The sequence below is a fragment of the Otolemur garnettii genome, unplaced genomic scaffold (assembly GCF_000181295.1).
Source record: "Otolemur garnettii isolate 467f Iridium unplaced genomic scaffold, OtoGar3 scaffold00004, whole genome shotgun sequence".
Taxonomy (NCBI): Eukaryota; Metazoa; Chordata; class Mammalia; order Primates; family Galagidae; genus Otolemur; species Otolemur garnettii.
Window position 1 is genome coordinate 15732046 of NW_003852399.1, and position 13013 is coordinate 15745058.

At 34.2% G+C, this 13013-nt stretch overlaps 1 protein-coding gene across 2 annotated transcripts in view; it reads left to right on the forward strand.

The window, feature by feature from the left end:
• Positions 1 to 13013, forward strand: part of CSMD3 (CUB and Sushi multiple domains 3) — a 1080374-nt gene that overhangs the window by 452170 nt on the left and 615191 nt on the right. For both annotated transcript variants that reach the window (XM_003782396.2, XM_003782397.2), the window contains one exon: positions 7327 to 7451. In XM_003782396.2, coding sequence (XP_003782444.1) covers positions 7327 to 7451 — 125 coding nt within the window. The remainder of the gene's footprint in view (positions 1 to 7326; positions 7452 to 13013) is intronic.

A 13013-nucleotide genomic window follows, 5' to 3' on the forward strand; every position in this document is an offset into this window, starting at 1 on the left:
ATATATATATATATATATATATAGTTTACCTAGGAGTGAAGACCCATTAAAAATTGTTTGACCAAGACACAAAATCTGACCTAATGAATTTCAGGTATAAAACACAGAACAAAACAATATATGAAAGAATACAAGCACATGGGAAAATAATTTATCTTACAGACTCAAGAAAAAGAATTATCAAGATAAAAATAAAATCTTCAGTTAATAATACTTAAGTAATTATTCTAAATTTGAAATATTGAAATCTTAGGTATAATAGCAAGGATTTTATAGGATTCTGATGACTTCACGCCATTAACTTTGGATGTTAAAGAAAAGGTCTCTATTATGATAACCGTTATCCTTTTTTCTAAAGGCGGAACTATAACTTTGTAAATAACTTCTGCTTTTCCTTTAACTATTGAAGAGCTGTTCTCATTTGAAAATCTGTGCTTATGTATTGACTTGGCATTTCTTTCTGAACAGTCCATGACTGTTGAGATTGTTCCTATTTTTAGGATATTGCCCCCTTTGAAATTGCTCAATTTTTTCAATGTATTGTGTTATGTTATAAAGAAATTATAAAGAATTATGTAAATATAGGAAATAAGCACACAAGAAGAAAGATTTATTCCTAGCAATAGTATTTAAGCTGAAATGAAATGAAGTATTGAAGGAATAAAGGCTTGAAATTACATGCAGAGGATCAAGTTTGAGGAGATTAAGGGGTGGTGATTGGCTTGAATACTGAATGAGGTAGTAGTGAGTGACCTTGACATTCCACAAAACAAGAAGCCCCAGTACAATATCCAGACTGGTCATAACCTACAGCTCAAGGCAGAAAATACTAATAAAATACAAAAGTGTGTGACTGCTGAATTGGATTCTCCCAGGTTCGAGCATCATTTTTGTTTCATTGACCTTATCTATGTAAAGGAATGACATTAGTTTTATAAGGCAAGGAAATATGCAATGCATATAAATGATTGTGGTGTTATTTCTCTTTTGAAGAAATTTGATCTGAGTTAAAATTCTTTAAAATATTTGACAAAACTTGTCATATAGAGGCAGAAACAATATATTATGAAAACAAAGTCACTTATTCCCCCCTTAGATTAAAGTTTAATAATGGTTAATTTCTAACACCTACAAATACATGGACTAACACTATCACTTTTGCTTCTAGTTTATAATAAGGGGTTAAATATTCAAGAGAGAGAGAGCTGGAATAATTAATGGTACAAGTAGTGAGAAAGAGAGAAAGACTGAACCGAAAATCAGGTGGAGAAATGACCCCACTGTGTGGACAAGGAGAGCCAATTTCTCTGTCTCTATAAGAAAAAGAGAGAATGGATTTAAATATGAAAAGACCTGAAATTCTATATTTAGAGTTCAAAACATGTTAACACTATAGCAGGACTGTCTATCCAGTGGCCATGGCCTACATGCTGATTTTGTGAAGACCTCTTTCTGTTGGTGTTTGTGTATTTAATGTGTGATCTAAGACAGCTCTTGTTCTGCCAAGGTGCAGCAGATTAAAACAAAACAACAAAAAAGTTGGACTGCTCTGCAGAGAGAGCTTGAGGTGGTTTTCACTTAGTTGTTTTTTGGAGTGTTTTAAAAATAATCTTCATCTTTAAAATTCTACAATACACACTATGTACTTTGAAAATACAGAAAATCTCATATTCTAAAAATTTCCTACTCCAAATCTGAAGTAAAAATAAACTCAGGTTTTCTAATGGACAATTATTTATTTCTGAAATTGCTAGTTTAACTATATTTAGAGAATCATTTGATTTTCAAATATATTAAACCAGCATATCTGTGGTCATTTGGTAATAGTAATTTTATGCATTTTTAGTATTCTGATTTCTTAACCACAAAAAAGATTTGCAGATGCTTTAATTTTACAATCATCCTTCATGCCTGGATAATTTCTACTTGTACAGTGAGAATATTGAAAAATACACATTTGCTTTAGTGTTGAATTTCTGTAAATGTCAGGAAACTGTTGAGACCTCTTAAATCAATCAAAAAATAACACCAAAAGATAATGCACAAATTTCCTCCTAATGTAATGCTCTCAAGATTCCTTATTCCTTTATTTCTTAGATCCTCTTCTCTGTCCCATGTCATCTGTCTTTGCATCTCTCTGTGTTTTTTCAGATTTTATTTATTTGCTTATGAATAAAATTATAGTTTCACTGTCTTGGGTCAAAATAGGTGAAAATTTATATCTTTTGAAAAATCTCATGTCTTCTTGCACTGACAGCTTTGGTATTACAGGGTATTTGGAGAATGATAAGCATCATTTAAAAAAAGATGATAGCACTTAAATATGAGCCAGCATAATCATGGTGATCAACACATTTTTGCAAACAATATCATTACTTATCATATGCTTAAATATTTGATACTTTCAAATTTTAAAAAAATGTGCTCAGCTTTTTATTTTGAAATTTCTATCAGATTGAATAACCTTATACTAAAGTGGACAGTTGCATTTAGCTAGGGCAGACATCTCTACAGTGGTGACAGATAAATTACAGTGGATACATCTTGTCTTCCTTGGCTGTCACTTCATGATAACTGAATATTTTTCTAGGAAAAAATAAATATATGAGACACATTTAATGAGACATAGTTGTAAATTTTCCTTAAGTCTGACTCAAATATTAAAACAGTTCATAAAATTAAAACATAGTGCATTTGTTTTAAGAAACCCATTTCCTGAATATTGACCTAGATTCTACTAAAAAGGCCATTTTTATATTGATTTTCTACTAAAAAGGCCACTTATTTATTGATTTCTCTGTATGTCATTTTGGAATAGGCTCAAGTGTAGCTGTGATCCTGAATGAATATGCTTGCAAATGCCCAGTATAGAGGCTTTCCTTCAATAGTGAGGAAGAAATTAATGGCTAATACAACAGGAATGAGTAATTTGAAATAGTCATCATATTAACAGTTTGAATTCGGCTTAAATTGTCAACTCATTTAAAATATCTTGGTAGCACCCATAGGTCTGTGGGTAGGGCGCCGCTGGCCACATTCAACGAGGCTGGCGGGTTTGAGCCCAGCCCGGGCCAGCTAAAAACAACAATGACAACTACAACAACAACAGAAATAGCTGGGCATTATGGCAGGCACCTGTGAGTTGTGACACCATGGCACTCTACCCAGGGCAACAGCTAGAGAGTCTGTCTCAAAAAAAATTAAAAATTAAATAAAATATTTCACCAGCCCCTGCAACACAGATCCTTTGGGGGTGTCTCACCATTTTTTTTTCTGCCTCACATTGCAAGAAGAGTTATGGACCACATACTAAATACACAAACACTAATGATAATTGATGAGAAACAAAAAAATAAAGCATGTAATTTTCATGATTTGGACACCAGAGATAGGCAAAACAGACCACAAATAAACCACATGTGGCCCATGGGTTGCAGGTTGGACATCCCTGCAATCCTAGAACAGACCTAGAAAATCCAAATCAGAGGATATACCATGGGGCATGTACCCAAAATGTCATTTTGAAGCTTTGAAATGGCATCTCATAGGTGTAAGATCAAATATTAAAATAGAAAATTGCCCTCCCATCTGCTTGAGAATGTTGCTTTCCATCCACCTCCTTCATCTGTGTAGTCTTCTTTTCTCTTAATGCTTGCCAGTTAAATTTACAATTCTGAATCATTATAGCAAATTCTCACCTAGAGGAATAGGGATACTATATGGACACAAAAATAAAACTTTTAATTATAAATCGAGGAATTGGTAAAAGCTTTATGAGCAACCCCAAATTAAAATTGAGTCTTAATAATGATTTGCTCAAATGGGAAAGATGGAATTTCTGGTAGACATTTTAAATAACCCCAGAATAAAGAGAAATTATAAATTGCAGGTACTGGTGTTTGGGATATAAATGTATATTAGGGAGATAAGGGAGGCAGTAACATTTTAAATATATGAACTTTATAAATGGATAAAAATAAGTTTCTCCCACCACAATTTAGGAATAAGTTATGAGAATATAATTTTAAAGTTCAGACAAATGGAGAAATATGGAGGTACTAAATTTAAAAAAAAAATAAAAATTTTAAAAGACAAGAGTCTCCAGACCATCAGGACATTATTTTAACTTGACTGAAGAAAATACTTGAGTGCCTGATGGACACTGTATAGTTTATAAACACTATAAAGCTACGTTATCACAATAGATGAGGAAGCTGAGGTTTAGAGAAGTTGTTACTTTCTCAAAAGTTGGTGAAGAGATGAAGAACAGAATTAGGATTTGAAAGGTCTTTGTGATTCTGTAGCTTAAATTGTTAACCACCACCCTAAACAACTTCCCCCAGTGTTTAAAGAAAAAAGAAAGTTTGATTAGTTAATTCTTAAGAAGAAAATATGTAGAAACTTCAGAGAATGGGACTGGCCATCTTCCGCTTAGTAGCAAAGCAGTTACATGTTTATTATTCCAGTAACCTGTCTTTAGGCTAAATGAATTAATTTGCTATTAAAAAAAAAGAAACCAGGTGCCATACCTGCCACTTACATAATATGTAATTTATTACTGTCAGTAAGAAGAGCCTGCTTAAAACTGGAACATGATGATCACCATTACAAATACAATGACCTTGATATATCATGAATTTATGACATTAGTGAGAAAATATTAATGAAATGACTTCTGTGGACTAGGCCCTATACTGAGTCTCTGGTTTTTCTCCAATGTTTTGCTATCTTCGTTTCTTACCAGTACCTCTCTAATAATAGCTGCCATCATTTGACTTCTGTGAAAGCTAAGATTATAGCAACAGCTTCTTAACCAAACTCCTTGATTCTACCTCTGCCCCTGGAAATTGTATTCACTCAGCAACCAATGAGATTATTTTAAAGAAAGCATAAAGTAACATAACGCCATTCACTAGGCTCACAGCCCTATTATAATTACCCAGTTCTCTCAGAATAAAGGTCACACTTATTACTATGGCCCACAAAGCTGTAAACAATCTGTTCCCAATCTCTAATTGCTTCCTTGACTTAATTTCATACACCTCTCTCCTTTGATTTCTATGCTCTAGTCACATTGATATTTTGCTTGCTATTTCATGAACACAGAAAACACACTGGGTGATGCAAAGTGGGTGTTGTGGGTAATAAGAAATTTAAATTGAAGCTGAAAGAAAATCATGACACATGTATACTTTTTTCCAATTTAAAGACAGGGGATATATCTGAATGAATTAGACTATCTTAGATAGATGTTAGTAAATAATAAATCTGCAAGATAAAGTATTTAATTCCTCTCTCTGCAGGTATGTATATTTAAGCTTATGCACATGGATCTATGTAAAACAACTTAAAATATGTTTTGGACATGTTTGGTAGGTTGAAAAGCAAAATCGTTAAGAGCCTAGATTTCTTTCAGGGGGTGAGAGAGACAAATGCACAATGCAGTGAATAAAGTGAATAGAGAATAATGTGGGAAATGATCACGGTTTAGGAGTATCCAAGTGAAATGAGGGAACACAGGAAGATTTGAAGTAGAAGAATGAATGGTGTAATTTGAGCTACCTTTTTAAACATTTGCTCCAGACGCTCTTAAAGGATAAATTGGAAAATGTCAAGAATAGAAACAGGAAAACTGACTACATAGCAAAAAAGACTATTACATCAAGATAGGTGAGAAATAATGGTGGCTCAGATCAAGATAGTGACAGTATAGAGTTGAGAAATGTTGGATTCTGGATTTTGAAAAAGTTGTCAACAGAATTTTCAGAATGGAGTGGATGTGAAATGCAAGAGAAAAAGACGGATCGAGAATGACTCTAAGGTGTTTGAGCTTAACAACCGGAAGAATGACGTTTTCATTTATTCATATGGGAAGAAAGAAAAGGCAGAGAATCAACCATTATATAAACATTTAAATTTGCTGAAGTTATAGAGTAAGTCTAAAGAAAAGCTGGAGTCAGGAACAGGTCCAAGAAGACTCTGAAGATAATTTCTTTCCTGGTTTTATGGTCAAGTGCTAGAGGTGCTGATCAGATGTGGTACTGAGGGAGAGAGGAGATGGAGAAGTTTTCAGGGACTTACTGATAGAAAACTTTCATGTCAAATTAAGGAAGTTGGACTTTATTCTTTTGCCCAGAGAGTTACTGTTTGTTGTACCAGAATGTTTATTGCAGCCCAATTCATAATTGCTAAGTCATGGAAGAAGCCCAGTGCCCATCCACCCATGAATGGATCAATAAATTGCAGTATATGTACACCATGGAATATTATGCAGCCTTAAAGAAAGATGGAGACTTTACCTCCTTCATGTTAACATGAATGGTGCTAGAAATATTCTTCTTAGCAAAGTATCTCAAGAATGGAAGAATAATTATCCAATGTACTCAGCCCTACTATGAAACTAATATGAAAGCTGTAACCCAATTATAGTCCAAGAATATGGGGAAAGGGAGGGGAGCAGAAGGGCAAGGATGGGTGGAGGGAGGATAATTGGTGGGATCACAACTATGGTGCATCTTACAAGGGTACATGTGAAACTTAGTAAATGTAGAATATAAATTTCTTAACACAATACCTAAGAAAATGCCATGCAGGCTATTTTAACCAATTTGATAAAAATATTTCAAATTGTATATAAAACCAGCACATTGTACCCCATGACTGCATTAATGTACACAACTATGGTTTAATAAAAAAGATAATGTACAACCAGTTTTTTATATCAGAGAAAGAACCATTAACCTGGTAATTAGAAATTTTTTAATGGCAATTTTAGTAAATTCGGAGGCAGGAGAAACAAAATGTATGTTGAAATAAGTTAAATAATAACTGGTGGGTGAATTTTAAATCACCTAGTATAGCATGTACTCTATAGGAAAATCAGCACAATTTTGCAGCCCTAAATGTGTGTGTGTATGTGTGTAGATATGCAAATACATGTCCATACACAAAGACATTTCTAAATACATATACATGTAAGTACATCCAGGAAATATGGTAATATAGTATGAACACAAATACTGCACTGGAATTCAACTCAGGATGTTAACTTTTGATACACATCTACCATCTACTTTTGATGGTAAATACAGTCCCTTTTTTACTTGGTTTCTCCAACTAATAACAAAATGATTAACCTTTATTTAGCTTTCTACAATTTCTACCACATGTGCATGTTGTTACCTTCCATTAGATTGATCTGTTAATGACCTTTCTTGTACATTTATACAAGTAGTACTTTGACTTTTTCCCTGTAAGACACTTCTTAGAGCCTAGTTTTATGTTATATCTTCATAATCATATTTTTAATCTCTTATTGAATTCTAGCCTTGGATCCACTGTGCAGTTCTCTTGCGATGAAGATTATGTTCTACAGGGTGCAAAGAGCATCACCTGTCAACGAATAGCAGAAGTCTTTGCTGCGTGGAGTGATCACAGGCCTGTATGTAAAGGTAAAGAAAAGTTTTAAAATAAAAATGCTTTCTGCACACATTTTAATAGTTTAAACTCTGTTGAACTGAATATACATTTCAATTAAATCTTGAAGTAATGAAATCCTTTTTTTTTATGAAATCCTTAAGAAAGAATTAAGAAAGAATTAAACTACTGTATTTGTTGATATGTACTGAAAATCCATAATGTTTGATGGAATTTGCAATCTAATGATTATACAACAATAGACTAAAATATAAAATATACAATATATGACGCTGGAAACAATATTGCCCTTTTTAAAAAATTACAATTACCTTGTCTATATAAGATTGATTGGGATTTTTAAACCATAATTCTACTTCTGCTTGGAGCATATTCCATGTTTCTTACTTATGTCTCTAGTACACTTAGCAGCAGCGTTTAGTGCGGTAGAGGTGAAGCAAAGATTCCAGGGATAGTTTGTGTAAACTAAGAAAAAGAAGAAATCCTCTGCTTTTAAATATCATTGTACAAGTAATTACAGATAAGATTTATATAAGTATATATATATGGACTCTGAGGGTGCCTGAAAAGTATCGAGCCATGTAATATGTGTGGCTGGATACTTTCCAGACAGTCCTTGTACGTGTCCATATAATTCTGTGAATATATGGATATTTGGGGGCATTTCCAGTAGAAGTGGTGCCTAATCTTTACATTTCTAATCATATATTCTAATCTTTTGCTCAATTTTAGCATTGGATCAACTGGTTATATATATTACTAGTAATTGCAGATAATTATCTTACCTGAATATAGACCTTTCCTACAATTTTGTTAATATTTATATATGTACTTATACATATACACATATACATACATAATATTCAAAAATGGATGCAAGGCAAAACTGAGTCAAGATAATTACAAATATAGAGAAGATTATCATGAAGGGAAGTGAAATTTTCTAAGCCTATTTAGGAAAAAAAAAAAAAAAGATGCTACAACAGCCAACTAAGGGTACCTTTCAATTTTTAACATGGGAGTTAAAATATATTCAAATATATTCATTTCGGCTCGGCGCCTATAGCTCAACCGGCTAAGGCGCCAGCCACGTACACCTAAGGTGGCGGGTTCGAATCCCCAGCCCGGACCCGCCAAACAACAATGACGGCTGCAACCAAAAAATAGCCGGGCGTTGTGGCGGGCGCCTGTGGTCCCAGCTACTTGGGAGGCAGAGGCAAGAGACTCGCTTGAGCCCAGGAGTTGGAGGTTGCTGTGAGCTGTAATGCCACGGCACTCTACCCAGGGGGACAGCTTGAGGCTCTGTCTCAAAAAAAAAAAAAAAAAACAAAAAAAACAAATATATTCATTTCATTTGACTTTGAGTTTGAATTTCAATAAGCAATTCTTGGTCAAAAACATCCCTTGATTTTAAGGCAGAGTTACTACCTAAAATATCAATACCATTATCTTCAGATGTTAAAAAACAAATGCAGGTATGCCGATATCATTAGACATAAGTCTCAAGATTTGCAATACCATGCCATTGAGGTTAGATTGAATCCCAATAGCAGAGAGGTTTAGTTCCTGTCAGTAGAATTAAAAGCTATTTCTAAAAAACCTGTCGATAACTTGTAATAATGTGTAGAAAGATCTGTAACTTCGTTGAGCCAATCTTGAATGGTATCAATATATTATAATTAAATAGTGTCAGACCTTTTCTTATTTTATTTTACTTATTTATTTGCAGGAGTTTTTTGTTTTTGTTTTTGTTTTGTCAGGGGCTGCGTTTGAACTATAGGCCGGCGCTCAACTCCTTTGAGCCACAGGCACCGCCCATCAGACCTTTTCTTAACTTTTGTATTTTTATGCTCTTTTCTTACCAATTGCTTCTTTGCTGTCTCGTCTACTTGCTCATTTTTCTGTCCTCTTTAAACTTAGCTGTTAATCATGAGACCCGTTCCTCCCTTGGCCCAGCTCCTACTCCCTTTACTGCCCATCAGATGAAATATTTCCATATAAATGTGAAGAGGCCTCTTCTTTTTAAACGTTTTAAAGCTGTTTTGAAAATGAACACCTCATTCCATCCTCCTGGCATTTCTGATTTCTTGTTTGTTGTTGTCATGGTTATTATTTTTTAATCGTGGCATTTCTGCATTTTTCAGTGTCCCAGTACTCATGATACCTTTAGTTCTTCTTCTCCTTCAGGGAACAAATTTACCGTATGTAGAGTCACTCCACTCTGCACATTCTTCTTCGGGGAAAGTGTCAAGGGATTAGGGAAGGTAAAGATTTAAAAGTTTTCCTAAGGGCAGTGTACAAAGTATTTTGTAACTGACTGAATAGAAAAAGAGAAAGTGACAGAGATTCAAAGATGATATTCAAGAAAATAAGACTAGGGCGGTGCCTATAGCTCAGTGGGTAGGGCGCCGGCCCCATATACGGAGGGTGGTGGGTTCAAACCCAGCCCTGGCCAAACTGCAACCAAAAAATAGCCAGGCATTATGGCGGGCTGTAGCTGTAATAGTCCCAGCTACTCGGGAGGCTGAGGCTAGAGAATCACTTAAACTCAGGAGTTGGAGGTTGCTGTGAGCTGTGTGACTCCACGGCACTCTCCCGAGGGCAACAAAGTGAACCTCTGCCTCAAGAAAAATAAACAAGAAAATAAGATTAGAAAAGTCTTGCCCTGTTAATAAATATGAAGAAACTTAAAAATTTGGAGGTGTTTGAGAGATTATTTCCTATTACAATAACACTGTTATTATCAGCACCATTTGTAAGTACTTACTATATGCCAGGCATGATGCTAACCACTGCATATAACTTGTACCATTAATCCCCAAACAAAATGACGAGGATATTACTGCCTCCATTTTAGAAATGAAGAATATGAGGCATAGAGTGACCCAGTCATTTTCCCTTATCCAAATGGCTGGGAAGTAGGTAAAGTTCTTAAAAAAAACTTTTCATAGACTGAGGGAGAGAACCCAGATTTAAGAGCATTAAAGATGGAATCAAAAATTACTTAATGGGTAATACACTAATTGGTTGAGGGTCACATAAACAACTTTTAATAATGGTATACATATTAGATCTAAGTATTATTGCTAAAGCATAAAAAGAAATCTGATCAAAAGTTTGTATATAAAATATAAGTATTTCAATGATATAAGACTAGTAAACTTTTTCATAGTTTTAAAGGATGAATCATCTTGCATTTTACTTATAAAATAAACACTGAGTAATACATTTTATCGGGGTTACTTTCATGAATGTCTTGGCAATAAATAGATCAGTAAAAACGTATAAGGCTGATTTCTTAGGATATTGTTTACTCAAGATGAAATTGTAGCTATAAAGGGCATTATAGTGAACATCCTGGCTTGAAAATGACATGTTCCAAGTATACCATTTTGGTGTCACATAAATTAGATATGTGCATTTTTGGTAGCAAAAAGGGATGTGAAAAATAGATAGATTGAAAAAGAGGAGACTAATGTTAATGTGGGAACAAAACATCCCACCAGAAATCATGGCCAGATCATGGAATTTAAGGTCTACTTAAAATAAGACTCAGACTACAAATCATCTTTTTTCATTCAAGACTCTCACTTTGATAAAAAGAATGAATCTCGTTTATGATTGTAAATTGTTCAAAGGCCGAAACAAGGTGTTAGATTACTTTGTTATTTTTCATAAACCACATGGCACAAAGAACAGCTTCATACTGATTTCAGTCTCAGGACGTATTTGTTGAATATTGATTTTCTTAAATCTGAAGCTATAAATTCGTGTTACATACAGTCTATAATCATGTTCATCCATCAACCATCAAATAAAATTTCATGTTCAAGATTCAGACATTGATATCATTTCACATACATTTACATATTTCTGCAGGTATCAATCATGTATACATAGCTTTATTGCTTGATTGCATGCAGGGCACATATGTGTATGGTTTATAAAGTCCATTTTGCTGCTTGAAATTACTGGCTATGTTACTGGAAATAGTAATGGAGGGAACATGCTGGAATAATAATTGAAGTTTTAAAATAACTGTCTGCTGTGAGTCTGAACAAAGAATAGTTCTCATGTCTCATGGGTGCTTGGACAGAATAAATATGCTTTCTTTCCAGACAGCAGCATAAATAGCAGTATCAGTGCACTGCACCTTTGAGAGATTATTAATACAGCTACTGTCTATGTATTGCATGGTTGAGCAATAAAGAAATGGTGACTTTCTTTTCACCCAAGGACTCAAAAGTCACACAGACAGCAAATTATGAATTAGAACAAAAAGAGAATTCTTAAATTAAGATAAATGAATTTTACACAGACTCAGGCAATGATTCTTTCTCCTTAGTTGAGAATATATATGCAAAGTATTTATCAGTTCACAGTTGTGAAAATAATTGTTCCTTCGTAGGAAATGTAGTAGATAATCAAAAGCTGGAATTCATGCAAATAGCAGCCTTATGCCTCGAATGATATCTAGACTGTTCATTTCAGACCTTCTTGATGTTTAAAGAAACCATGTGAGTTTAAGTATTGATAAATTATATAACTTACAAACATATAAGAGAGTTAATAATATTAGAAGGAACAAAAATTTTGAATACATTTTCAATCAATATCTACTTGGGTTTCCCTAAATAACCAAGGTCCGTTATGGTATTCATGAGAGTGATGATACAGATGATTAAGGGAAGATGAGAAAAGAAGATAATAAAATGGGAAAATAATGGAAATTGAGGTGAAGAATCCTGGAGTCACTTTCTGATTCCTTTATTCAATCAATCACAAAATTATTTGTTTATTCATTTATTTATGTGCTGATCAATTTATATTTTAGTCATTCAACAAATATTTATAAAATGAATAGATATTCTAATTTAAATACTATATTCAATATACAGGTTAAATTATTTTTTTTAACATTTTATTGATTCGTAAGACATAAACACAAAGTTACTAGAGTATGTTGATTTCAAGTTACAATTCTTTGTAAGATGCAGATGAGAAAGATGATTTCCATGTTTGTGGATGGCCACTCATTGATATGGAGACAGTAACATATGGGAGGAACTTAGAAGTTATTTGAGTTATTGGCAGAGGAAGTTGTATATCGAAGTCATCAAGTGTAGGAAATATATCATGGGCAAAATAGCAATGTGAGTGGGCCTATATGGGAAGAAAGGATGTAGCATGAGAAAGATTAGAAAGGCTATGTTATCGCCTGTAGTCCCAGCTACTTGGGAGGCTGAGGCAAGAGAATCACCTAAGCCCAGGAGTTGGAGGTTGCTGTCAGCTATGATGTCGCATCACTCTACTGAGGGTGATAAAGTGAGACTCTGTCTCTACAAAAAGACAAAAAGAAAGGCTATGTTGTGGATCTCCTCCTTGGAGAGCCCCCCCCCCCCCCTGTCAATTTTTTATATTTTTTTTTTTTTTTTTTTTTTTTTTTTTTGAGACAGAGCCTCAAGCTGTCCCCCTGGGTAGAGTGCCGTGGCATTACAGCTCACAGCAACCTCCAACTCCTGGGCTCAAGCGAGTCTCCTGCCTCCGCCTCCCAAGTAGCTGGGACCACAGGCGCC